Raw genomic sequence first — 25,708 nt, forward strand, 5'->3', positions numbered from 1 at the left:
GAGCTGAGCAGGTAATGACAATTATCAGGAAGGATTACCCATTGAACAACGTCCTCCGGTCTTGAGTTAGCACGATACCGAGCAGCTCCGCTCGAGGTGCACCACACTTCACTTTTAATTCAGTGATTGAGTAATCCCAGCGAAGGACAACGGCAATCCTCGAACGCGAAACTCCTGGTGCAGACCCACCGAAGAACCACCACGCGGACTGGCCAGATAAACAGCCGAAACGCTATCAGGCGGGTCTCAGAAAGTACGCAGTCGCGCATTCTTAGCGACCGGTGGCGGACGAAAGTGAATCCTGAGCACCGGGCACACCTGGGACGCGTGGGATCTGCATTCGAGCGCAGCGCCGGACGTAAGCCGTGGTGGTTTCGCGGTCCCCCGCGACTAACGCCAGTGTCTAATGATGGCAACCGGTAGCGGTGGCATTAGTAGTTTGCCGGCTCCACGGTCAATGATGCTGCAGCAGCAGCTTGTCCGGCTGCTGCTGGTGGCCCTAGTTTTGTTGGCCATCGTCGGACCGCACGGGGGGCGTGCGGCAAGTGTCGGGGCGACGGCCGCAGTCAGTCTAGCGGAAGATGAAGATAGCAGTGCCGCTGTCGGTGCGTCCGACGAAATGGTTGCTGACGAAAATTTCGAACAAGACGTCAGCCAAGCGCCTGACGCCAAGGAAGCCCCCGGCGGAGCTCAGCGTGCGGACGAAAGTGAAGCCGCAGGCAACGGCGGCTGGCAGGATTCGCAGGACTCGTCGACGGAACCGTCGACGACGCCGGGCTTCAGTGCGGTAGCGACTACACCGAAGATAGTGCCGGTCGTGAAGCAGTTAAGCCGGTAAGTAATGGTTCGGGTTTTCGGGAGGCGGAGACGGTATTATTGCTATTCGCTTAAGCTAACGGTGTTCTGCGAAAGGAGTGTTCCGTGGCTTCGTGGAGGAGGATAAAAAGAAACGGAAACCGTGGAGTATTATCGCTGCGGGCTGGACTATACGGAGCAGTTCCAGTGAGTGGCTCGAAATTGATGTGTTTAGATTTGGTTTTTTGGAATGGTACACAGGCTGTTGATGAAAGTTGTGCAATGCCTATGTAACTATGCACGTTACTGAACCTTTTTTTACTGAACTATGTTGATGGTGAACATATCCTCCCTATCGTCTGATGTGGACCAGCTCTTTCCATGCAAGATCCTACAATGGGGCCCTTCGCAACGCAGGGCGTATTGCTGCAGGACACCGTGCACATGACAGAGCCGGACCCGGGTGTCCCAGTTTTTGTTTGAGTTGTGAGCGTAAACTAAACGATCATGCACTAAAATCATAACGGTTCGCTAAACTTCACGCAGCCGGCTGGCTGCAAAGTTGTTTGACGAAAACTGCGCCCGAAACTCGACGAATCGCTAAAATGAGTTTTTCCTTCCGCCCCAGATGGCCGCCACCGCAAGCCGCCCGACCGACCGTGAGTGCATGCGGTGCGAAGGGTGTTTGTGCCGAGAACGGGACCACCCCGCGCGTGTGTGTGTGTGTGTGTGTGAAGGGATTTTTGTATATCAACCCCGGATACAGCTGGCTAATGCTGGATGCACGGGAATATGCAGCTATCTCTCAAATAAAGTTGCCTAATTACTGCGGAAACTATTCATCAACTCGCTTTCATTGGGGATGGTGTTAATGAACTTCGGGTGTCATGACAGCATAGAGTTGGGTGGGTGGCTGCCTGCCAGTTGGGTGGCACCGCCAACATCGGCAAATGTTGGTTTTGTGCCAGTTGCGATCATTTTGATATGTTTCCCAGGCTCCGTCCCGCTCTCGCTCGTTGGTTGGGACACTGCGAAATGGAAGTCCGGTGAAGGTGCTCAACCGGAAGTTATAATTATTTCCGAAATGTAGTCAGCCCCATATAGTTATGGCAACTTCAGGTTCACCACATACGCGTGCCCAGGCCATTGCACCCCTGTACGTGTTCGGTTAAGCCTTTCGGGTTTGCTTGCTCACGTTTTGGCGGAGGTCGATTTCATGATCACCTTGATTGGCCAGCCAGCTGCGGGTTGCGGGATCTTTTGTGGTTAGCAGATGCTGCCACTCCGTCGTAACTAAACCGGTGCAGATATTAGTATTATGTCACCGAACGAAGGGGTAAACATGTTTGTAGGGAGTTGCCCATTTTTTGTTGCAATTGGAGTGCACCAGACACGTTTTGAATGGCTTCCGTTTGGATGCGGCACCGCATTCAGGCCGCTCGGATTATTATCGTTTCCAAGGATATTAGTTTTCGCCGTCTCGACGCGGAGATTAGTATTGACTTCGGCGTAATCCTTCGGTATTGGTGGCTTTTCGAAGGAAAATAAAGTTGGAAAAAGCATCGTTGTGATAAAAAAGTGGAGAAGGATTAGTGTTTTTGCTGCAAAAGAAAATCAAGCTGCGCATGAAAGCGATATTGCAGACTAATTACTCTCGCGAATTACGGTGAGGCGCGTAAGGAGTCTTAGTGAGCAGATCGTGGAGTTGAATGACTACGAACTCTCTCTCTGTGGTCGATAGCAATTCGAAAGAATATTTCAATTCAATAGGGGTTTTTTATCTTTGCAAACGATCCAATAGCAATAAAACATGGTACTCGAAACGGGCTTTTTGATGAAAATATGTTCTTCCAAAATGATGGAATAGTGGGTTTCCTTCACGATGGCCATGTTGTTTGAAATTAGTTTGAATTTTATGTTCAACTAGTGTCATTTAATTTTATTAACCTGATCATCAGAATGACCTGGAAATTAGAACAGTGTATATTTGATGGTTAGGAGTTAGAAGGTATGGATTGATTATCCGATGAACTATTAACTTGCGCATGATCGGTTCATGAGGGTTTCAAAATTAATTAGAAAATAATATATTTCATCCTTTATCATGGACCAAATGTCCAGCAAACGTTGTATTGAATTGAATTCTTTGAAACCCAGCCAGACTGGCAATTACGGAGCATCCACTTGTTAGATTTGCATTTCACGCCGAAGTGACTCACGCACGGTACATTGGTTCTGTGTACCGAATTAGACCGAAAGGTATCATAAAATTCTGCGAAAATCAGCGTTTTTTGCCATCCGCCGCCTTACACCGGCGTTTTGCATGTTGCATGCCAGAAGCAATAACGATTAACGATTAACAACACAACAAAAACAAACAAAACAACTTTCAATTACTGGCAGCATGATGCATATCCGGTTCCGGGATGTTCCAGTTCACCCCACGATGGACTCCTGAAACAAATGTCCTGAAACGCGAGCCGACGGTGGACCGACCGACCGACAGGATCGATCACCTGGGTGCTGGGTGTGGAAAAAAGGTCTACAAAAACTGTACTTAACCGTAATTACTGTGCCTGGCTGGCGCACAAATCGCGAAGGTAGGCGCTTCGACCAGTCGTAACCATGTCGAGTTATGGGTCCTGTGCGCAGCCCTACCCGAGTAGCCGAGTGGTCGGATTAGGCCGCCGAAGAATTTATTGCAGCAACATGCCAATTTGCCATTGCGTCCGACCGTTTCGGAGCGCGGCCGTAGTAGATTGTAGTTTGGTCGGTGAGTTTTTTTTGTTAGCTCCGATCATATGCACCCGACGGGGCCAGACGGGCCGCTAATACGTAGATTGAATTTAAATTTATGTTCACCGCCGGATTTAATGTGCCGACCGGATGCGCTGCAATAACAAACATTAAAACAAACGCCGCTCCGACGGGGCGGGGAGGGGGACTGGACTCTCCAACAGCGGTCGGACTGTCGAACGTTCCGATGTCGTGTGGCGGTCGGGATAGGTTTCACCGGCTCCACCGGTTCCCTTTTTTTCGTCCTCGGCCTGCTGCTGGTTGGTGTTCTTTTGTGCAGACGGCACAGGATACAGGCTCCGCAGGCCAGCGATGTCCTTTCTGAATTATTTCACTCTGCATAATTTTCAGCGATAAATGGCGCTGGCGCTGGCGTTTGGTGACCGATGCCCGGCCGAGTGTGCACCCGGGCCGTGTCCTTGATGCTGGGCGGCTTAATTTGTGGCCCCAACGAAACCCGGGCCCCAGCTGTAGCCCAGCGCTCGCTGGCGAGCAATCCGTTTGGCATTCGGCTGAGATTTAAATTAAACCGCTTAATTTGACAATTACAATCACCACCCGCCGTGGTGGTGGTCCGGTACCGGTGTCGTGTAAAAGTTTCGGCGGGCGAGCAAAAAAGATCAATTCGACCGTAGCATAATTTGCACGCACGATCGGTCAAACCAATTGGGGTAGTCCTCCGCCCCCGTCCCCCCACGGTGGACAAAATGGGGCGGAAAAAGGACGCGGGACTTTGTGTGCGAGCTTTTAATTTTAATTATGCCGTACCGATCATTTATTACACCGGCAACGGGTGGCAGCGGAGGTCGATGTCTCCCCACCGGCCCCCTTCCTTGCCACCCGTCCGTTCCGGAAGGATAATGCGGGGTGGCTGTAAAAGCCGCACCGGTGCCCCCTTGCACCGGGGATTGGAATCGTGTCTTTTTTGTGTGTGTCAGATTGCGCCCGAAAATTGATATTCGTCGCCGGTGTTCGTTCTTGACCCCATCCCGCCCATCCAGGGGGTCCACCATCCGCCCATCCAGGGGACCCAGCGCTGCAGCGGCTAAACCGATTGCAAATAATTAATGGATGCACCGGGAGCAAAGTTCATTAATTCAAAATTGTTTTTCGAATTTCATGGGCCAACTGCAGGAAGCGCGTGTGCCCTGGCAAGGGGATTTCATCAACCCAGAGGGTGCAGAGGACGGGTTAACACACGGGTTGGGTGTGTGTTGCGGATGGTGCCGTGAACCGGGGCCATTTGAATGCCGACTTTTGGATTTATTGAACTTGCATTCGCCACACTCGCGGACTTTAACCCGAACGGTTCAACATGTCCTCCGAATTTCTTCCTCCGATCAAAAGTGGTTGGTTGTAAAGCGGAACCGGGGCGCCCCTCCCCGCCCGTACCTGGCCGTTAAATGTGGCGGTGGTGCGGAAGCAATGGAAATAATTAATACATTTACTTAGTGCTTTCGCGGATCTGCACGGTCTGCGGCGTTGTTTTTGCGTTGGCCACCGGGTTCTGGAGATTATTATTATTCATATAAGGCTGGCTAAAAAGTAATCCATTATTTTTGGGTGAGATTCAAAACATTATTTAAGATACTTCCAATGGTCCGATTTACGTCAAATATGTACCGTTTTGTTGGGAAATTTGTTGTCTTTTTAAAGATAGGCTTATCATGCCTCTTTTGTAAAAGACTTAGTCGTTATTGGCGAAAAACTGGAGCAATCCATTTTCACAATCCTTTTTTGATCTCAGTTTTTCATCACTCAGGAAATTTTGTAATGCGCAAAAAAGGTGTCAATCGCTTAGTGCAAGGTCCGGACTATACGGTGGATGCATTAAAACATCCCAGACAAACTCCCGGACTTTCTGGTGAGTCACTAAAGACGTGCGTGACATTTCGTTTTCCTGATGGAACACAACACCTCTTCTGTTGGCCGATTCTGGTCGTTTCTGGTCAATTGTTATCTTCAAACCGTGCAGTTGTTGGTAGTAGAGATCTGAATTTATTGTTTAGCCACACGGAAGCGACTCATAATAAACGGTTCCTTTCAAGTCCCACCATATATCCCGTAGAACCTTCCTAGCCGTTATTTCTGGTTTGGTCACAGGTTAAGTTGCTTCACCACGCTTAGACCATGATCATTTTCACACAGTATTGTCGTATTTATCCCAATCCTCATCCTCAGTACCCATCCGTTTAAGAAACGGTTCGATTTCATTCCGTGGGGCCAAAACTGTGCAGATGGCCATCATGTTTTTTGGTGTAAATTAGGTGGCGCCCAAATATCGAGCTTCTTTGTGTATCCAGCTTTGCGTAAATGGCTTAAAATTGTTTGATGATTGATCTTTAGCTCCTGGACGATGCTCTGACTACTAACATGCCGACCAACTTTGATTAGTTCTGTGATTTTATCGACATTTTCGATGACATGTCTGCCTAGGCTTTAACATCAAAAATAACTGAAACGTGTCAACGAAACCAAAATTTCACCCAGCTGGTTGTTAGAGTATCGGCACCATGAACACCATGCAAAATTTCAGTGGCCTAGCTCGAGTTTTCGCCTTTATCGGACAAAAAATGTAAAATGTACCGAATTTTCTCCGCGTTGACCTCCATTGTTAACACCCTGTAACTCACAAACGAATAGAACAAACAAAGAACGATGAAAGTATTTTTTTAAGTGTAAAGTATCAGCTTTAAAACGAGCCTAAACTTGAAACTGTACGATAAATACTTCACAAGATATCGATCACTAAAGGCATCTACCGAAAAAATAATGGATTACTTTTTAGCCAGCCTGATATTTTGTTTTTTATTAATTATTTTTATGATGTTGGATTTTTATGTTCGGCTCCGGGTGCCTGGTGTGTGCCTTTTTTCTGTCGTTCCGTCACATTGCGCGTATTTTTAATGTGCCCATTCATTTCGCTCCGTTTCGCTGAAGGTAGACCCGACCCAAGGTCAGCTCCATCAAAATAAATTGAATATCATTTCAATGAATACATTTCGCGAACGTAGACCGGCAGGTTTCCGGTGTGTTTGAAGTTTTCCCAGTTTTTCCAGTTTTTTCCAGAGTGTCCTGTTCGATGCGGGCCTGCGGCGGGCCACGAGATCAGGGCACACGATACGATTTCACCTGGCCCCTGGCCGTAAATAAATAGGTGAAATATTTATTGAATATGCAACGCGGATCACGCAGTGCGCCGGCGACAGCGGCATATGAATATTGATCCATCCATCCCTGTTTGGGGCGCCAGAGAAAAAAAGGAGAGCGAGGGCCATCGTGATGATGTCCATTTGCTGCCAGCATGATAAAAGGTATCACTTTTCCCCGGCAATGTGAGGAATGCTCACCGGACGCTGGTTGTTCGACCTTCCGGACATTAATTATCATTCCGAGTCCGTGATTTACGCGCATTAAGCAGGTCCCGTAATCTGTACGGATAGAAAAGCTCCCAACCGTCGGCGTGACCATCGCATCCATATCAGCCTGCCGCCTGCCGGAAACGGCTAGGAAATAGTTTAGGCTCACCGACCGACGGGTCAGTGAAGAATTTACAGAATTACACAAAATGTTACAAATTAAATACACTCTTGCGCAAACCCATCCATTGTCGGTCGCATGGGGTTGCCATTTTGTGGGCACATTAAGCGGGAACCCCCCATTGCATTATCCGAGTGATTTAACTTGCCGTATGCGAAAACGGTAATTTATTCACTCAATTAAGCTCTGTGCTGTGGGTGGCCGAAAAATGGGCTTGTTTTGAGACACGGACGACAGCAATTGGCAGCAACATTCAATCATCAAAACATCGCAACATTATTTCGTACGTGCCAATGCTGACCCTTGCCGCACCGGTTTCTTATCTCCGAGACGACATGCTTATCGTGTGTGGGCCAAGGCATTCATTTGTTTCAATTTGTGCACCATAACGGCAGCTAACGGCTCCAATCGTAAGATTCGAGCCATCCGAGGCACTGTTGAGCATTCGGGGTTGCAGTTTATTTAGAACTCGTTTTGGCCCTTTGCCTGCCCTTATGAGGCCTATTTATTTCGGCATTGCCATGTGTGGCGGAACCTTCCTATCCTTCCGTTCCGTTGGACCGCAACATTATCAATTAACATAACCATAAGCCAGCAGTACGCACCATCGCTTCCCGGATCGTGCCCGGTGGATTGGATTCCAAAGACGTGTCCTGCGCGTGTCCCCACCCGCCCAGCGATCGGTTCGAACGCTGGCTATCTACCGGCGGGCGAGACCGAAACCTTGCGCTCCCCACGGTGATCCTTTGAACTCAAATCAGGATCATAATCTGGCCCGTTAGTCTCAGCCCATAAAGCGCGCCCAGCACGGGGTGGGCAACTGGCCACGGGGCTTATGTGCCACACGCTTCCGGACCGCTTCCGGAGCCGCACCGGGCGACGCAGGGCAGAGGTTTTTCTTTCATTAGCCTCATTAACTCCTGCCTCAATCCTCGGGCCCGGAATAAACGACTCGGGCGAACATTTTCCGGACAAAACCGCAGTGAACCGTAATGAACCGCACGGCTCTCGTGCTCGTCGCCCGGACCCGGAAGTACCTTCGGGAGAATTGGCCCAACATACGGCCCTCACACGCCAGCACCCCCAGGGCGGCTACCGCCCGCCTCACGCGCCATGGTGGCGAAAAGGGCGACCCGTTTCGGGTCGTTACCGTTCGGCAGTCTCGGGGCACTTTCCGAGCCCGGCGTTCATTATTTCTAATAAAACAATTTGAGAAACTGAATTAAATTTTATTTATTGTTATTATCGCTTAATTCTGTTTTCGCTTTATCTTATCTGGCCACCGGCGCCCAAAACAACGACGGCCACACGCCATGGACACTGTTCCACACGCCAGGGCTAGGGCCCCGAATGTGCTGTCTCCAATTGTCGGGCTCAACATTTTGTATGTTGCCGAATGGTGCCTGTGGAGTGGTCCACGAATGCCCGGTTCCCCCGGTTGGTTGGCGTACGTAGGGACGAATTTTGACGAGCAAGCGGTTGGCTGGGCCGGGGCCGGGTGAAGCCGGTTTATTGCATAGCGGCAGCATATTTTGGAAATACCGCAGAAAGACGTTGGAATACGGTTACCGTTGTGTTGATGGGTTTAGCGTGAGAACTGGAGTGTTGTTCGATCAGGCTATTCAACTACCATCGGTTTTTGCGCTACAAAACTAAGTGATTTCGCTATGGTTTGACCATTCATATCATAGACTAGAGGTGCTTTATTTTAAGTAACTATTTAAACGAGTTAAAGTTTGGGGTTTTCTTTTGTTGTTGATGCATTTGAGCATGAAGCTTCTTTCATCTCTTTTAGTTATTTTGTTGTTTATGTATTATTTTTTGTTCAGTTTTGATTTGTAGACCATATTGTGTTATAATTTTTGTGTACTTTTGCATTGATGTTTCTGAATGTGACGTGCTGAAGTAGCTTTATAGTTGCTAAAGTAGTTGGTTTCGTTTTCTTCGTTATTATTGATTATTCATCTTCGTGTTTTAAAAATTTCAAGAAATTTCAATAAGCCCTGGCCCCCGTAATAAGATGTAACAGGGAGTGCGTTACTTTCAAAAATCTACATAAGACCCGTTTTAAATTACATTTGGCTGTCCTAAGATTTCGAAAGGAAGGAAAGGACCCTTCAGGGCAAGGAAGGGCTTACTAATAATTGTTTTCTATTTACCAGGTAATTAACTTTTTTGTGAAAAAATTGCGAATATTGCCTCCCGAGGCTTATTAACTGTAAAACAATTAAATTCCTTGGTACTTTTACTTTACAACTGTCCACCAAGAGCTCGTTGTGCCAGGCAGTCGAAAACATCCCTTTGTATTCATACAAATTAATTCGCTAATCAAACTTATTTTGCCAGAATGCTTCATTTCAATCAAATGCTTGCTAAAGTAGTTGGTTGCCTATTTCGGAACCAGTACCAACCGATGCACGCTTCGTTTCAATTGAAATTTGCATCGACGTCAATTTAATGGCAATTCCCAAATAATAAAACATCCTCCTGGGGCCGTCCGACTGATCGGTGTTTTGGTGCACAACTTTAAGCCTTTCCGTTCACAGTACTCAGCCTCTCGAATACCGACGACGACGACAACTTACTTACTTACTTACAGGTCCTGTGTCCGCCGTCTTATCGGCGCGACAATAGGGATGAAGTTAAATTTCTCCACTGCTGACGGTTACCCGCTATCGCCTTTACCTGGCGCCAGGAAAGGTTTCCGTCAGCAGCCCGGATGTCGTCGGCCAGGCTTCGCCGCCAAGAGCCTCTGGGCCTGCCCCTCCTCCGTTGCCCTTGCGGGTTCCAGTCCAGTACCTCCCTACAGATCTCGTTTGCACCTCTTCGCAGGGTATGTCCGATCCACCTCCACCTGCGCTCCCGGATTTCAATCTCAATCAGTCGCTGCTGGCATCGACGGTGGAGTTCCTCGTTGGATATCCAACTGTTAGGCCACCATGCCCGAATGATGTATCGCAGGCAGCGGTTGACGAAGACTTGCAGTTTTTGCGTTATTTCTGTGGATACGCACCACGTCTCACAGGCGTATAGCAACACAGATTTAACGTTAGAGTTAAATATCCGGGTTTTGGTGTGCAGAGTGATCTGGTTTGAGCGCCAGATATTTCGAAGACCTGCAAATGCACCCCTGGCCTTCCTGATCCGCATGGCTATATCTTTCTTGGTACCTCCATCAGGCGTTGTCTGGCTACCAAGATATTGAAAGGTTTCCACCTGCTCAACTTGTTGGCTCGCTACTGTGAGGCTGGAGGGGTTGTCAGCGTTCACTACCATTGACTTAGTTTTCGCAACATTCACTGTTAAACCTGCCGCCTTAGAGCAGTTGGTGAGGTCATCAAGTTTGCTCTGCATGTCAGTTCGACGTTGCGAGAGCAAAACAATGTCGTCGGCTAGGTCGAGGTCATTTAGCTGCTCCATCGTTATAGGGTTCCACGGTAGTCCTCGATTAGGTTTGCTGTCAATAGCTCCAGCAAGAATCTCATCCATCACGACAAGGAAGAGTAGCGGCGATAGTATACAGCCCTGTCTCACGCCAGCAGTGACCCTTATGGGGGCGGACAAGACGCCGTTGTGCAATACCTTGCACGAGAACGCCTCATACTGAGCTTCGATGAGATGGACTAGCTTATCTGGAACTCCTCTGCGCCTGAGTGCGCTCCAGATGTTTTCCTGGTTGAGTCGGTCAAAAGCTTTTTCGAAATCAACGAACACCAGTAGGAGGGAGTCCTGGAGCTCGTTGATTTGCTCCAGTATTATGCGGAGCGTTGTGATGTGGTCCACACATGATCGGCCGGCACGGAATCCGGCTTGCTGCCGCCGGAGAGTAGCGTCGATTTTCTTTTGGATCCTATTGAGGATCACTCTGCACAATACTTTTTGTGCAATACAGAGCAGCGTGATGCCGCGCCAGTTACTGCATTCTGTAAGGTCCCCTTTCTTAGGAACCTTCACCAAGATGCCCTGCATCCAGTCCACCGGAAAAGTCGCGGTTTCCCAAATAGTTGTGAATAGCCTATGCATCATCTGGGCTGACAAGGCTGGGTCAGCTTTTAGCATCTCGGCCGGAATGCGGTCTACTCCTGGCGCTCTGTTGGATTTCATACCCTTGACTGCTGCTTCGATTTCTGTCAGTGATGGTGCCTCAGAGTTCACACGGTTGATGCGACGCACTGATGGTATCACTTGCTGCTGATTCTGTTGGTCTGTGACACTCGAGACACGGAGAAGTTCTTCGAAGTGCTCAGTCCAGCGATTAAGTTGGTCTGTTCGGTCAGTCAATAACTGGCCAGCTCTGTCCTTCAGCGGCATTCGAGTATTTGTCCTGACACCACTTAGGCGGCGAGAGATATCGTACAACAAGCGGATATCACCATTGGCGGCGGCGGTTTCTCCCTCTTCGGCTAGGGAGTTGGTCCAAGCTCTCTTGTCCCGTCTACAGGCTTGCTTAACACCTCTCTCCAGTTCGGCGTATTTTTGACGGGCTACGGTCTTAGCCGCTCTGGTTCTCGCTCGCTCAACACTGGCTTTCGCCTCTCTCCGCTCGTCAATCATTCCCCAGGTTACATCCGAGATCCATTCTTTCCGTTCACTGCGCGCCTTGCCGAGGATTTTGTCACTCGTCGTGATGAAGGCGTCCTTGATACCGTTCCATTGCTCTTCGACAGATCCGCCTGGCGACATATCCGCGGCACGGGCTTGAAGCTGATCGACAAAAGCCCTCTTAACCTCCGGGTTCTGCAGCCGACGCACGTCATAGCGGCACCCTACTTTCTCTTCTCGTCGCTGCACACGTGCGACGCGCAGGCGTACCTCGGCGACAACAAGATGGTGATCAGATGCGATATCAGCGCTACGTTTGTTGCGTACATCAAGCAAGCTCCTTCTCCACTTGTGGCTGATGCAGATGTGGTCGATTTGGTTTTCTGTTCGGCCATCGCGAGATACCCACGTGACCTTATGTGCTGGTCGATGGGGAAAGAGCGATCCACCAATCACCATGTTATTATTGCCACAAAACTCTGTGAACAGCTCACCGTTTTCGTTCATTTCTCCTAGGCCGTGGCGCCCCATGACACGCTCAAGGTCCGCGTTGTTCGAGCCTATCTTTGCGTTGAAGTCGCCTAGATGGATCTGGATATCCCCTTTTGGGATTTTCTCAACCACGCTGTTCAGCTGACTGTAGAAACTCTCTTTCTCGTGTAGGGCGGCAGCGTCTGTTGGTGCGTAGCACTGGATGACTGTAAGGTTTCTAACCCGCGTTCTGAATCTGGCAACGATGATTCGGTCGCTTATCGGTTCCCACTTCATCAAGGCTGCGTGGGCCCCTGGACTAAGTAGGAATCCAACTCCACGTTCCCGAGGAGCGTTTTCGCCTCGTATGCCAGAGTAGAGCAAAACTTGTCTGGACAATGCCTTGTGCTCACCAGTATTGGGCCAACGGACTTCGCTCAGCCCCAGAATTTCCACTTTAAGTCGGCTAGCCTCCCTCGCTAATTGTGCTAGTTTACCTTGCTGGGCAAGGGTCAGTATGTTCCAAGTTCCAATTCGTGTCCTTGTTTTCATGCTCAGGGTCGTTGCCAATAATCCAGATCGAAATTTTTCTTCATTTTCCGTAACGTAGTGTTTTTTCGGGTACAGTAGGTTGTTAGCCTAAGGTCCCTATCCCACGGTGGGGCTGCCACCTTAAAGCGTGTGGGAGCCGCTTGGTTTGTAGTCTCTTAGCGTTACCCAGGGTGCGCCACGCGGAGGCGAACTACAGTCGCACCCCAACCACCCCAAACAGACCCCATACAGACGACGACAACGACGACGACAAAATGTTCGCTCGCTCCACACATTTCCGTACGGTGCAGGATTCTTTTGGAGCCGGTCTACTCGTTCCCGTAGGTCCAACTCCAGCTCATTCCGCTTTTCTTCTCTTGCTCTTCCACATAACATTCCGGCGTCACACATCGACCGGACCTGGCCACTGCTGCCGCCTTGCACATCGGACAGCTACGAGCAGGGCCTCGAGGACTACGACGAAGCGGCGGACCGGGCCGAACGGGAGCAACAGCAGCAGCAGCAGGAGCAGCAGGAGCAGGACATCGAGCCGCAGTCGTACAGCAATATGGTGAAACCGATGCTGACATTATTTAATGTGATAAGCAGAGTTTTATCGTCCGGACGATCGATGCGATCGATGTTGTCCGGCATGGCCTCGACCGACGGTGACAATAAAAATGTGAACATCACCCTTGGTGGCGGCGACTCAACAAGCCACGGCAGCAGCAGCGGCGCAGATAATGAAACTGGTAATGCATATTTTGAATGCTTAGCATATTTGCCCAATGCAGCATACGCAGCCCACTGCCGCCGGTTGACGAATGCCGGTCCGTCCGGCCGTGGCCCCCGTCACAAAACTAGCTTTCAGCTGTTGGAGCGTTTTCGGTTGGGGTCCATTTCTTGAAGCAATGGTTTTATAGTCACTCCCGCTGCCATTTCGGTGGCTTCGTCGTGCGTTCGCTAACGAGCCCTGGCTTGGCAGCATATTCTCATGCGGCGGCCAGCCGACCGACGCACGGAAACGGTGGGCCCCCAAAAATCCCAAAGCTGTAAAACAATTTGTGCAATTTCACAACACACTGCCGGGAGATGTTTTGGGGGGAGCAACACAGCGCTGGGTGGAACGGGGCACGCGGGTGAAGAATGTTTCGAAGCACTTCACATCGGAAGCATCTGCTCGAGCGAGTTTGGGCTGGAAGCAAACGAAGAACGTTGTGGGAAACATTCCGTTTTATTGGATTTTATTTATGCGATTCTTTTTACGAGATCCTTACAGCGTCCGGGAGACTCGGCGGGGTTGGTTCCTCTGCGGGTGCGGCTGGTAAACACGTGCTCGGCACTTTGAAGAGATGCCGTGTTCGATGTGCCGTCGAACGTCACCTAATTTTACGAATCGAGAATGGAGAGTGCTTCCGACCACGGGGAACTACCATGCAAATGCTTTGATTCCGAGGTTTTTCCGAGCACCGAGCGTCCCAGCTTATAAACGATCCGTCTGCACTCCGGTTGCTCGGTGCAGTCCTCAGTGGGGACCGCTAGCCACCGGTAGCTCGCAGCCTTATTACTTGCCGTTAGTTGCTGTTTGTTGATCCACAAAATCTTCTAATATGCCCTCTTCGGTTGGGGCGACGGGACCTTTCGGGCTGGCCGGAATGCCAGCCCGAAGCCAGGACCGGCGTGCAATGCCACGGCAGCGAGAATAAATTGAAAAAGTTTATAACATTCTGCCGTTCGCTCGAGTGACTCGCTGAAGTTGCCACGGAGCGACGACGGGAGCTCCACTCCGGTCGACATGTGAACATGAACTTCGATTTCGATGAAAATAACTGTGTGGTGCATTCACGGTAAACGCGGGCGTCGGAAGGGGCCAGGGAAACCTCCCCCGACCCGGCCAGCGTTTATGCAAAATCCCATCTCGAAAGTAAAGCCGAAAAAAAAACGACACTCGCATCCCGCGAAAAGAGGGTCACCGACGCCATTTCGGCAACCCAACTGTGGTGGTTTCAAAATGAGATAAAGTTACAAATTAAAAACTTTCGCAACTCGTGGAACCATTCACTTCACGCGTTTGGCTGGGTCCGTGACTTCTGTGATGGGTTTCTCACGTGGATGGGTGGCTTCATTATCAAGCGGCGGCAAGGCGGCAAAGGCCACAAATGGAATGTGGCGATGATCACATTTTTCAACTTTCCAGGATCCATCGGGAAAGTGCTCCTGGTGGAGTGATAATGAAACAAACAAACCTAAAACCCATCAAAATCCAGGTGCCAGTGACTGGAGCGTGTTTTGGGTTCGCCGAATTTCTAGAACAAGGCAAAGAGTTGCTCAATTTTCGGAATCGAGAGGGTTTTTTGGTCGCAATGGATCGACACTGAGGGTGTTATGCTTCGGCAGCCGTTGTAACATGTAATTGGATGGACTTACAATGCTAGGAATATTTGAAATCTATGGTCCCGGACTATCAGAAATAGCATTCGTTGTGTAGAAAAATATCCTTATGACGTTGCAAAAACAAAATGCTAGGGAAATTGGGAAAATTTTTACATTTATACGTTAAAAACAAGATTGAAAACGGCGAGAAGGGCGAAATATGTTAATCTATTTGGCCAGTTTTGACCACACAGGATTCACAGGTAAAGTGGGATAGTTTTGCAATCATGCACCTAAAAAAGCGTAGAAATTCTTTTTAGAGTAGCAGTACAACCGAATGCTATTCAACTAATAAAATGTAGACGAAATACCTTTAACATTCTTGGTATCATTACCTTTCCTTTCTTTATATTGTTGGAGCATTTTTAAAGATTCTTCAGAAATGTTGTTTTCGGCATGCTGAATGACTCAATTTGGGGTGGTTTCGGTAAATTTTAGTAAGTTCACACATTCAGCTGGCTGTAGTCATTCGGGGTTTACAACTCGCACCAATGGCACATTGATCAACAAAAAAATCTTACAAAAGATTAGAGACTTAACCACTTGAGCTTCTCTCCTTTGAAGTGGATTAGGTGTTCTAAAAAGTGGATTTCAAAAGAGACGATCGATCGATGGGAATAGAGATCTTCTTGTGGACGTCACCGAACCAATCGATCGAAAAAGCTACACAGTTTCTGGATCGGTTCTGTAAGTTTCGGTACATCAAGATGACTTGAGCATCGTGTACTCAAGATACAGCATCATAAAGCGATGCGCTAAGCGGTTAAATACTGCAACCAACGTTTGATGAAATGATGAATTCCACGGTGTTCAACTTTTGATCAAAAGCTATGGCTCCATTTTGCAAAGTGTCATTGGGAATTTTGCATCCTTCGGGTTGTCGCCACGGGTTTGGTTTGAAAATCGATAAACAGCCGATGCGCTAATTTGGCCCGCCTTAATTTTAATCGCTGTCCAGGAGGTTTAAAGTTCTCCTTTTTAATACCTCCCTGTACACGCGCAACCAACCATCCATCTTCCCCGTTTTACCCCTTTTTTCCACTGCACAGATAAACCCTGTTTTTGGCCGGTGCTAAAAGGTGCGATTTGTGTTTCATTCCAGAAACAGCAACCGCGATGACGGGTGGACGATACATTAAAGGCGATCCGCTGAATGGCTACTTCGATTTCGTGATCAGCGAAGGATCGTACAAGTTTTGGGTGGTGTTTCAGGTAGCTATCACTGTTTCAGCATAACCTACCCGTAAACTCCCCCCCGGCTTCCTAGTGGCCAGTGGCCCAATTGGGATAATTGATGTGGGAGCCCGAGAACCGGAGCTAACGCATCCCAATGTGCTCTCTTTCTCTCTCTTTCTCTGTTTCCTGGATCCGCTGCCGTCCGACAGCTCTTCACCTGTGCGCTCGTCCTGTACGCCACCTTTGCGGCCATTTACTACTCGAAAGTGAGCCCTCTGACGTCGGATTACGACTATATCGATTACTTGAACGGGGCGCGCTCGTTCGCCGGTGGTCGCCCGATGGCGGGAACCGGGGGCGGAGGCGGTGGCCGCGGTATGGGTGCGATCTGGGACACGGTGGCCAACAACTGGTGGTTCGGACCGGCGGCTCAAGCGTTCGAAACCGTGATGCACGCCATAGAGAACGCCCCGAAATAGGGCTCCCGTTCGGTCGGGGACATTCATATGAAACATTTAACCTTCCTGGTGGCCTGCTTCGGACAGAACCGTCCGGGAGCCTTCAATGTTTTATTTCAATGTTTTTCCGTAGCTTAAGGGGCTTAAGTTAAGCTTACGTTTTTTTAAATATGCTCCGATAGTTTCGAAATCAAGAATAAATTAATTTATGATACATCCATCGAGTGACGAGACCCCGAGTTATAATACTGTCAGTTTGAACACTCCTGTCTCCACAGCGCTAGCGCCGGTCGAAGGTCGCTACATCAAGGGTGACCCGCTGAAAGGATACTACGATGTCGTCATCAGCGAGTATTCGTACAAGTTTTGGGCCGTGTTCCAGGTAAGTGATCGCAAATCGAACTGATGGAAATGAATTGTTAACCGCTCCGTCCGTTTGCGCAGGTGGTGACGGCGGCCGTGGTCATCTACTCGACGTTCACCGCTATCTACTACTCGAAGGTGGCCCCACTGACGTCGGATTACGATTATGTCGATTACCTGAACGGAGACCGCTCGTTCGCCGGCGGCCGTTCGACAGGCGGCCAGCGGTCCAGTTCCGGGGTCCGATCGAGGTCCACGGGCAGTGGGATCTGGGACAATTTGTCCAGCAGCTCATGGTTCGGGCCCGCTGCCCAGGCGTTCACGCTCGTGATGGATGCGATCGAACGGCAACCCAAATGATGCGTTAGTAGCGAAGGCGAAGGACCTGTTATGCTGACAAATTGCTATGAAGTACTGGACCGAGACATGGGTCCCTTACTGCATAGTGATGCAGCACACACGGATCAGGGGGATAGTTCTTATACTCAGACATACTAAGTTAGCAGTAGCATCAGTTTTAAGCGTACCTAAACTCATCGACTCAAAAATAAACGGGTCAGGCAAACGGGTCTATCGATTCCAGGAAGATACACATAGACCGAACTGGCAACCGAAAGACATGTACGGAAATGCTTTAATTAACATCATTCGTCGAACAATTCAGCCTTTCCTGTCGATGTCGGCATCATCCAGATTGATGCTGTTCCCCGAACCGCTGCTGATATGGCGAAAAAACCCTCAACCCTTAGAACTCTCAAACTGGATCCCGGGTACCCGGGCGAGGCAGAAAGTATTGGCAGTGTCAGCGCAAAGGCACGCGGTCCGGAATGCTTTACCGGTAGAGATAGTGAATTTACATTTTCGGGAAACCATTCCCAGTCGAGGTCCGGCCATCATCCCTTTGCTTCGCTTCCCTGCGGGGTCCTCAAAACCTTAAAAATAGGAAAAAGGCTTCCACGAAACAGTGCAGACAGTGCGAGATAGTCGTTCGCTGGACCACATATTAAGAGCAAAGGAAAGCAGAAGAGAATAAATGTTGAACAGTGTTGGTCAAGAACATACGACCGTAAACACAAAAAACGGGAGGCGGGAAAAAACACGCAAAACACCGGAAACGTGGCGCGGCCCTCGGAACCGGTTCTCGGCCCCCGCGAAAGCAGAGTATCGGTCTGTAGTGGCATGTAGCGCACGGCGCACAAGAAATTAATTTGATTTTTAATTGGTTTTATAATCGAACCGAACACAAACAATCGGAACTGAAGTACCAACCGACGACCGGGCGGCGGCGAGTAGAAGCCGAGCCGGCAGCGCCACCGTGCGGTGAAAGTAATGAAGTAATAACGATTCATCAGCCCAAAAACGCTGAAGCCACCGACCCGACTCTCGCCCCGCAGTCGTGACGGCGGAAATCTGATGAAAGAGTTTTAATTATTCGTTCTTCGCGCGGTTCCACGTGAGTAGTTTTTGCGAGGTTGGCTTTTGGGCCCCGTAACCTGTCACTCGCCGGCCGGTGGAGGGATAGACACCGCCGCACTCTAGCGAACCCCGGCCGGAAGTACCGCAGGCGGAGCGTTCCATCGCCCGAAAAACATCGCGCGCGGTAAACAATTACATCGAGTGGCCTCTAACCTCGCCGAGTGAGCTAATTGAAACGCGACTTGAGCGAGGGAAGCCTGAGCGATGAGCGAGAGTGTGGAACATTGTGGTTGTGGAGTGGCCGGATGTTGGCGAAAGTTGGCGATGGAGAAATCTAGAATCGAATCTACGCCAGCAGGGTAGCGTGCGCCAAAGAACACAGGGCGGCAAAAACATAGAAAAATCTGAACCATCCGTCTGTCTCGGCGAAGAAAGGCGTGTGCGGCCGTAAGCAACGTAAACCTCAAATTAATTCCTGTCCCATCCTGCACCACGGTGTCATACATATTTACGATCGGCGGATTTCGGAATTTCGCCTCGAAGTTGTTTGTGGCATAATTTATTATAAACTTGGTCTATCCAAAACCAATGCCATCGAACGCCCGTCTGCCGTCGTCGTCGTCCGTGCCGGCACGGACCTCCTTAGCCGACCCTCGCACAAGGAGCCGGGAGAGAAAACATAACACCGGGCAACCTTTCGGTGCAAGATAGAAATCTTCCGAAGGATATCGACCGCAGCCCTGGCACTAAGCCCGGTCCCGGGCCCCCCATTTACCGCAGGCCGGCGAAAAAAGGGCTGTTTTTGCAATCAGGCTGACTTTTCAATTAATCAAAACCTTGTTAAGTCGGGCAACCCCGGGGCGACCTGGCAACCCGAAGCCACCGAGCGGCGCGCCTTCATGCGCGTAATAGGTGAATTGGATTAAAAATTCGCACCCTCGTCAATTCCGCCGTTTCGAAACGTGGCGAAACTTTTACGCCACCACGGCGCAAACCTGCGCCGGGACCTGGCGGAGGTTGTTTTCCTGCAGGCTGCTGCTGTTTCTGACAGTGACAAAACCGATGCGCGACTCTGCCGAGCGGCGGCGGCGGCGGTGATGATGACAACGACACCACAAACACGACGCTGATAATGATGATGTGCAGGAGAGCGACATCTGACGGCTGGCTGGCTGACTGATACCGCGGAAATTGAATCCTCTCGCTCGACATGCTTGCGGAATTTGATGTCTAATTTATGATTTTAATCACTTTCGACGCCGAGCCTGACCCGAAGAGTGCCGCTGGAAGGGCGACGGATCTGCTTCGGGGTGGACTTTTGATGAACAGTTACGGCGGACGATGATCGGGAACGGCTCAGGAGCCAGCACCAAATTTTCTTCCAAAAACCGGCAATCTCATGAACAATACCGAAAATACGCCGAATGTCGAAGGACACTGTTTGAAGTGGGAACCCCCGCGACATGGTGAAACAAATTCTGATAATCCTACAAGCGCATTGGGCGAAAATATTTGTCCACGTTCGGCCGCGTCGTCTTTCCGGCCGCTCTGCTCCGCTCCGGTCGGTAAACAGATCCGTTGACGAAGAAATGGACGAAAGTCAACAACGTGTACCGAACGGACCGGCAGACGGACGGACAACCGGACGCGACGTAGCCGGTGCCGATTGCAGTCGTCGTCGCATGGACCGGTCGGTTCCGGCCGGTCCGGTTATCCTTAAACTATTTACACAGTCAACAGCTGGGACCGGCGAAAGGCGAGCGCACAATTTATTACTCCCAGCCAGCGGGCGACCGTAGCCAACGGGGCCGCTTTGTAGAGACCACCGTATCCAGCCAGCAAGTAGTAGTTATCAGTTGGTATAAAATCTCCATTAAGGAATATTTTGTCGACAACAGAGGTCTGTTTAGTGTTGTTTTCCACGACCGACCGAAAGCGTGATTTATGTGGCGCTTTGAGGATACCTACCGGCCGGCGGGTGGTGCCGGTTTCGTTTGGCGGAAGTCATCATATTCCGATGGCTTTCGTGGGTTCGCTGGAATGGTCTAACCCGGACTGTATCGGCCCCCGGGGGTGGGTCGCGAAGTCGATCCTTGCGTCGGTTGTCCGAAGCATGGACAGCTGGAATCCGTGAATGAATTTCGTGCCAAAGCATGTTAATTGTTACGCCTCGATGGTGGCTCGAAATTGGAATGAAAATTTGACTGCACCTCGCTCGATGCCTCGAAGCCCTCGAAGCCCGACGATGTGTCCGGCGAAAATATTCCAAGCCCTTCCAGGTCCGCTGGTATTTGAGCTTCGGCGCCTTCTAGAGGGAGATTTCGGAGTGCCGGCGGCTGGTATTCGATGCACTTCACCTGGGTGGAAAAGTAATTTGATAAAATTTAAATCTGCGGGTGCCTGCGGGTTTGGTTTATGCTTCATTTCAGCAACACGTTGCTTTTACGGCTATAGTGAGATTCACATTAAGTGTGTGGGATCCCAAATGCCAAAATTTGGACAGTAAAACACAATCACTGAGTGTTTGAACGAAATCTTTCTTTGATCACACCATACACGGTATGTTTGATAAATAAGTAAATTTTATTTTTAAAAGTATAAAATGCAGCCATATGCTATTAGCAGCTTAACATAGTTTGAAAGGCGCGTTCTTCCACTTTTAGACGCATTAGATGGTGCGCCTTTATGTTTCAATATGTTTAATAAGTGTTACAAAAAAGTTAACTTTGAACAAAGGCCCAATGTTTAATTTTGTTTTAAATTTGGTATAACCAGAGTGAGTGTATGAGTAGAGCAAGAGTTTTAACGAGTTTGTGGTAAACGATTTAAAAAGAATCACGGGGACTACGAAGATTATGAAAGGCCTGTTCGTTCACAAGACCGAAACAAAATTCAAAATTGGTGGCAAAAGTTCGTAAAATCCTTGCTGTGGATGGAAGTTTCACTGTAAGGATGTTGGCTGAAAAGTGTAATACAAGTAAAGACATTTTTTGTAAAATGTAACGTAATGAAGAAAAGTTTGTGCTCGTTTTGTTTCGCATGAATTAACAGACCGCAAAAGGACTCTCGTGTATCACACTCGAAAGACATGATTAAAACCGCAAAAACGGACAATAATTCTCCGAATACGCCTGATCTGTCGATTTGGCGATGAAAGGATTTTATTATTACAACATGCCAGCGATTCAAGCGGCTGTAACATGGGTGCCAAATTGCACTTATTGGAAAAAAAAAATGTAAATTCTTTGGGTAATCCACTCAGAACAGAGCAGTGGGGTAGAATAAATTGACGGTTCTTCGTATGTTTGTGTAATCTAATTAGAAGGCAATGGAATTCTTGACAAACATTCACCATCCTTTACATTTTCATAATCAATTCCGCAATTTCCCAGCTCTTCATCTGTTTTCCCCAACGCTGCAAGTTGTAAAGTTCAAAAACGAAAGCCACGCGCTGAGTGCACCATTGTGCCGTTCAATTCTGACACATCCATTGTGCGTATGTAAAGAAAGTAGTGGGATGTGTACAACATAATCAGCATACTTATCCAGACTCCTCGCCGTGGCGTGTGCCGATGACTTTATTGGGTCGAACATGCACATGGAGCCGTTCTGTGCCAGCTAGACGTCGGAAGCGTCCGTTATGACGGCCATAAGCCGAACGGTCTCTTGAGGTGAGGGCCGATGGAAACGGGAAATTGGAAGCGCACAGCAACAGGGACTGGCAAAACGGTTCTGCTCGTGCTACTGCTTCACGGCGATTGTTCAGCATGACGCTCACGTGAACATTCCACGCATCAAGATGCTCAAATCTTGCACGCCAAGAGCTAGTGAAAAAAAAAACCCACAAGAAAACATCCAATTTCTCCATCGCCTCTGACCGCACGCCATTGACAAGCGACCCCCGCACAACAGACCCCACGGGGGGAGGTGTCCCACGCAGGTAACCCTTCCATCATTTTCCCGTAATCGGCTTACGGCCAACAATTCTTCAGCCTGCGGTGAATGCAAACCGAAGCATAAATCAACCAACGGGGCCTTCGAATCGGGCGCAGGTCCAGCGCACAATCTGCCCTATGATCTTATTGTGTAAGAGGACAGCCCGGTTGCATGTCGGCTAAGGCCCACCACCGATCGGCTCTGGGGACGGCCAGGCCAGAAATGGGACCGGCGGGCCGGTGTGCAATGATGTGCAATCATCCTGCATCAGATAAAAGTTTACAACAATGGAATGCTGTAAGAATTATGGGAATAAATTAACCTCGGACTTTACGGACCGGCCGGCCAGTAACGGGTCCCGGTCCCCGTCCGGTCAGTGGACCAGCCTGAGCCTGAGCCGCGGAACCGGAGATGAAATGGATATGCTGGGGTTTTCGCGATGTCATGGAATGAACCACGGGGTGGTGGGAAGTAACGGCACTCGAGGGAATACTGAGCGGTGAAATGAGGTTATTGTTTTACTACGTAGTAAGTTGTTCTAATGGTGCTACTTTAGCCCTCTTTGGAACTCCATACTTATTCTGATGGGGAGTAGGTACCGTACGGTGCAAGGAAAGTGTCGGGAGATGTGGGAAAAGACCAGATACGAATGAATCCAATTAGAATACCACATTTGGCAGTGAGCACGTGACGATGGTACGGTGACACACGTGATGATTCTAGCGTATCGTGTGAGCGTTCGTCATGTGGTTGAATAATAAACATCAACTGGAGAAGGTAGTTATTGAGTCATTGTCATTGGTTTAAAACATTAAACTACATGATCTTCCATTTTTGATTTTTTATATATTATCGTGATGGAGTACGTGACATATCGGATTCACACTACTCCACTCTTGTGCGCTAAATCAAGAATCAAACTTGATTTAATTTAAGCAAGCAATACATTCTTTTTGGCGTCTCTGGCAGCTCTGACTCTGGTTATTTTTCTGCACATTTGGTAAAATCGTCTTTATGAAAAAGAAGACATTGAATAATTGGTTAAGTAATATTATATAAATGAGTAGTTTAAATTTAACAACCATGTAACACAATTTCTCCGAGGTTACACTAGCCAACAAGCAATTCAAAACTTTCACTATTGATTCACGTCTCATTATTATTTACTCTTTGTGCTTCCGAAGTTTTATAAGCTTGCTGAGACCTAACAACTGCAACTGGATGCGCAGAATGTGTATAAACTTCATTTCAACTTCGACTTCTTTCTTCAAAAATAGCTCATTCCGGTTTACTTGCAAACGGAGCATGTTCTTCTTTTTTATATCAGGAAAATATGAGAGTTTCTCACTCTACTTAATCCATTGAATGGTGTTTAATGTAAATTCTTTTTTGTTAAATTTTGCTTTCATCTCCTAATCCCATGAGCCTCTAGGTTTAATCTTTCTTCGTTACCGTTGCCATGAGATTTTATTTGAATAAAGAGAGCTCGGCTGTCACAAGGATTCATGGTAACACTGCATGCGGTAATTACGAAGCACTTGTTGACCAGAGTTCAGTGTGACAAAAATACCAGTGAAAATCCTAGACGAGTACTAGACCATGATGTCACCAGTGCCGAATGTCTCTAAACGACGAACCCCAACGCGTTGCGTTCTATCCCCAGAACCGAGCGATGGCGCTACTCCCCATCTAGATAACTTGTCAGAATTTCATATCCATTCACCCCGTTCATCCCGTTTGCATAACCAGCTTTTGTATCATCATGATCATCATCACCGCCATCGTCGCCATCAGCGTGGTCGGCGTCGTCGTCGTCGTTGTTGTTCTCCGCCGAAGCACATGTACGGTCGGTCGTATCATAAACAATTGAAGCATAAAATGCACTCGTTCCACGTACTTGGGCCATCTCACTCTCGGTGCGCCTGTATGTCGGAGCACCCACCCAGCGGTTCATTGATGCGTGTTCAGCGAAACTTGTGCGCTTCTTGCGAACGGCGCCTCCTTATCCTTACGCCAGACAGGCCAGGGTGTCATCTTGAAAGTGAACGCACTTTAAAAGAACAGGTTTCGCACCGCACCCAACACATCCTATCCCCGGGCTCTCCGGTCGTGTCGGGCTCATTTCGTTCATTTTTTCCACTCGGTTTGGCACCATCGGCTCTGGCCATCAACTTCAGCAATCGCTGCTGCATGTACCGTCTCAACGAGCCGAGCCGAGCACCGCGCAAGGATGGCGCCAAGGAACGCCAGCAGCAGCAGCAACCGACGACGTTGCACTTGACGTCCCATCTCGGCATGACGCCAAGGGACCTGGAAATTGGAGAAGATACACCGTTTAATCACTTACCGCGTAGCGGCACCGGAAACGGTGGCAGAGTCTTACGCGCTCGCGCTCGACTCTCGGCATTGTGAACGTGATCTATCGCCGGCAACTTCCGGCGCACCGGCGGACGATTCGGCAGTACGGCCGATGAACTCCCGCGTGCCCGCGTGGAGATATAGAACCCCTCCGGAGTCTTGGCCGGAGCGGAGGAGATTTTATTTTTCATCGTTTACGATAGGCGGCAAGGTTCGGGCGGCCACCTGCGTGCGTGAGTGTGCGTGTTTTCACAATTGGATTGTTAACGAGCAAAACTCGAAGTCGGGAGTCGTTCAGTAGGGCACCCACCGAGCGATGGACTTTTAACGATGACTTTTCGGTACTTGGCCCGGTATGGCGCCCGTTTTTCTTGTTGTGAGTCTTGTTATGAGTCCTAAAGATGTTAAAGTTAAACGCGAATTAACGAACGCCAATCGGTTCATGCTCCAACTGCCGAATGGATGAGAGGATTGTTTTCTTGTGTGTGTTGTGGTTTTACTCCGTGATTTGTAGAACCGTTTGTAGTAGCACAGCTGTCCAAGAAGACAAGTATCGGGTGCAGATTTCGTATTATCGAGTCAAGGACTAACTGGCTGTATGAGTTTAATGACTTTGCCAAATCGAACCAACTGAATTGAAGGCAATTTTTAAAGGGCATTAAGTCAAATACCGGGTAGCATTATTAGACAATAATTGTGTGATAATGAAACATGGAAAACAAATCAAATGAATTTAGCAGTACTAAATGTTGTATCAATATAGTCAATATTTAGTTTAAATTTAAATTTTCCTCTTTTTAAATAACCAAACTTTCTGAATGGACCAAATGCTAATAGTAGTAAAGTGTGAGGAATTTAGTGTAAAATATTTATAATTTATAAATTTAATATCT

At 48.9% G+C, this 25,708-nt stretch overlaps 1 protein-coding gene across 1 annotated transcript; it reads left to right on the top strand.

Moving 5' to 3' along the window:
• Positions 1-409: 409 nt before the first annotated feature.
• LOC128270751 (uncharacterized) lies at positions 410-17,465 on the top strand. Its single transcript, XM_053008167.1, has 4 exons — positions 410-834; positions 13,129-13,427; positions 17,021-17,124; positions 17,187-17,465. Exons 1-4 carry the CDS (start codon positions 410-412, stop codon positions 17,463-17,465), a joined length of 1,107 nt encoding a protein of 368 aa, XP_052864127.1.
• Positions 17,466-25,708: the final 8,243 nt, after the last annotated feature.

This window comes from Anopheles cruzii, chromosome 3 (assembly GCF_943734635.1).
Source record: "Anopheles cruzii chromosome 3, idAnoCruzAS_RS32_06, whole genome shotgun sequence".
Lineage (NCBI taxonomy): Eukaryota > Metazoa > Arthropoda > Insecta > Diptera > Culicidae > Anopheles > Anopheles cruzii.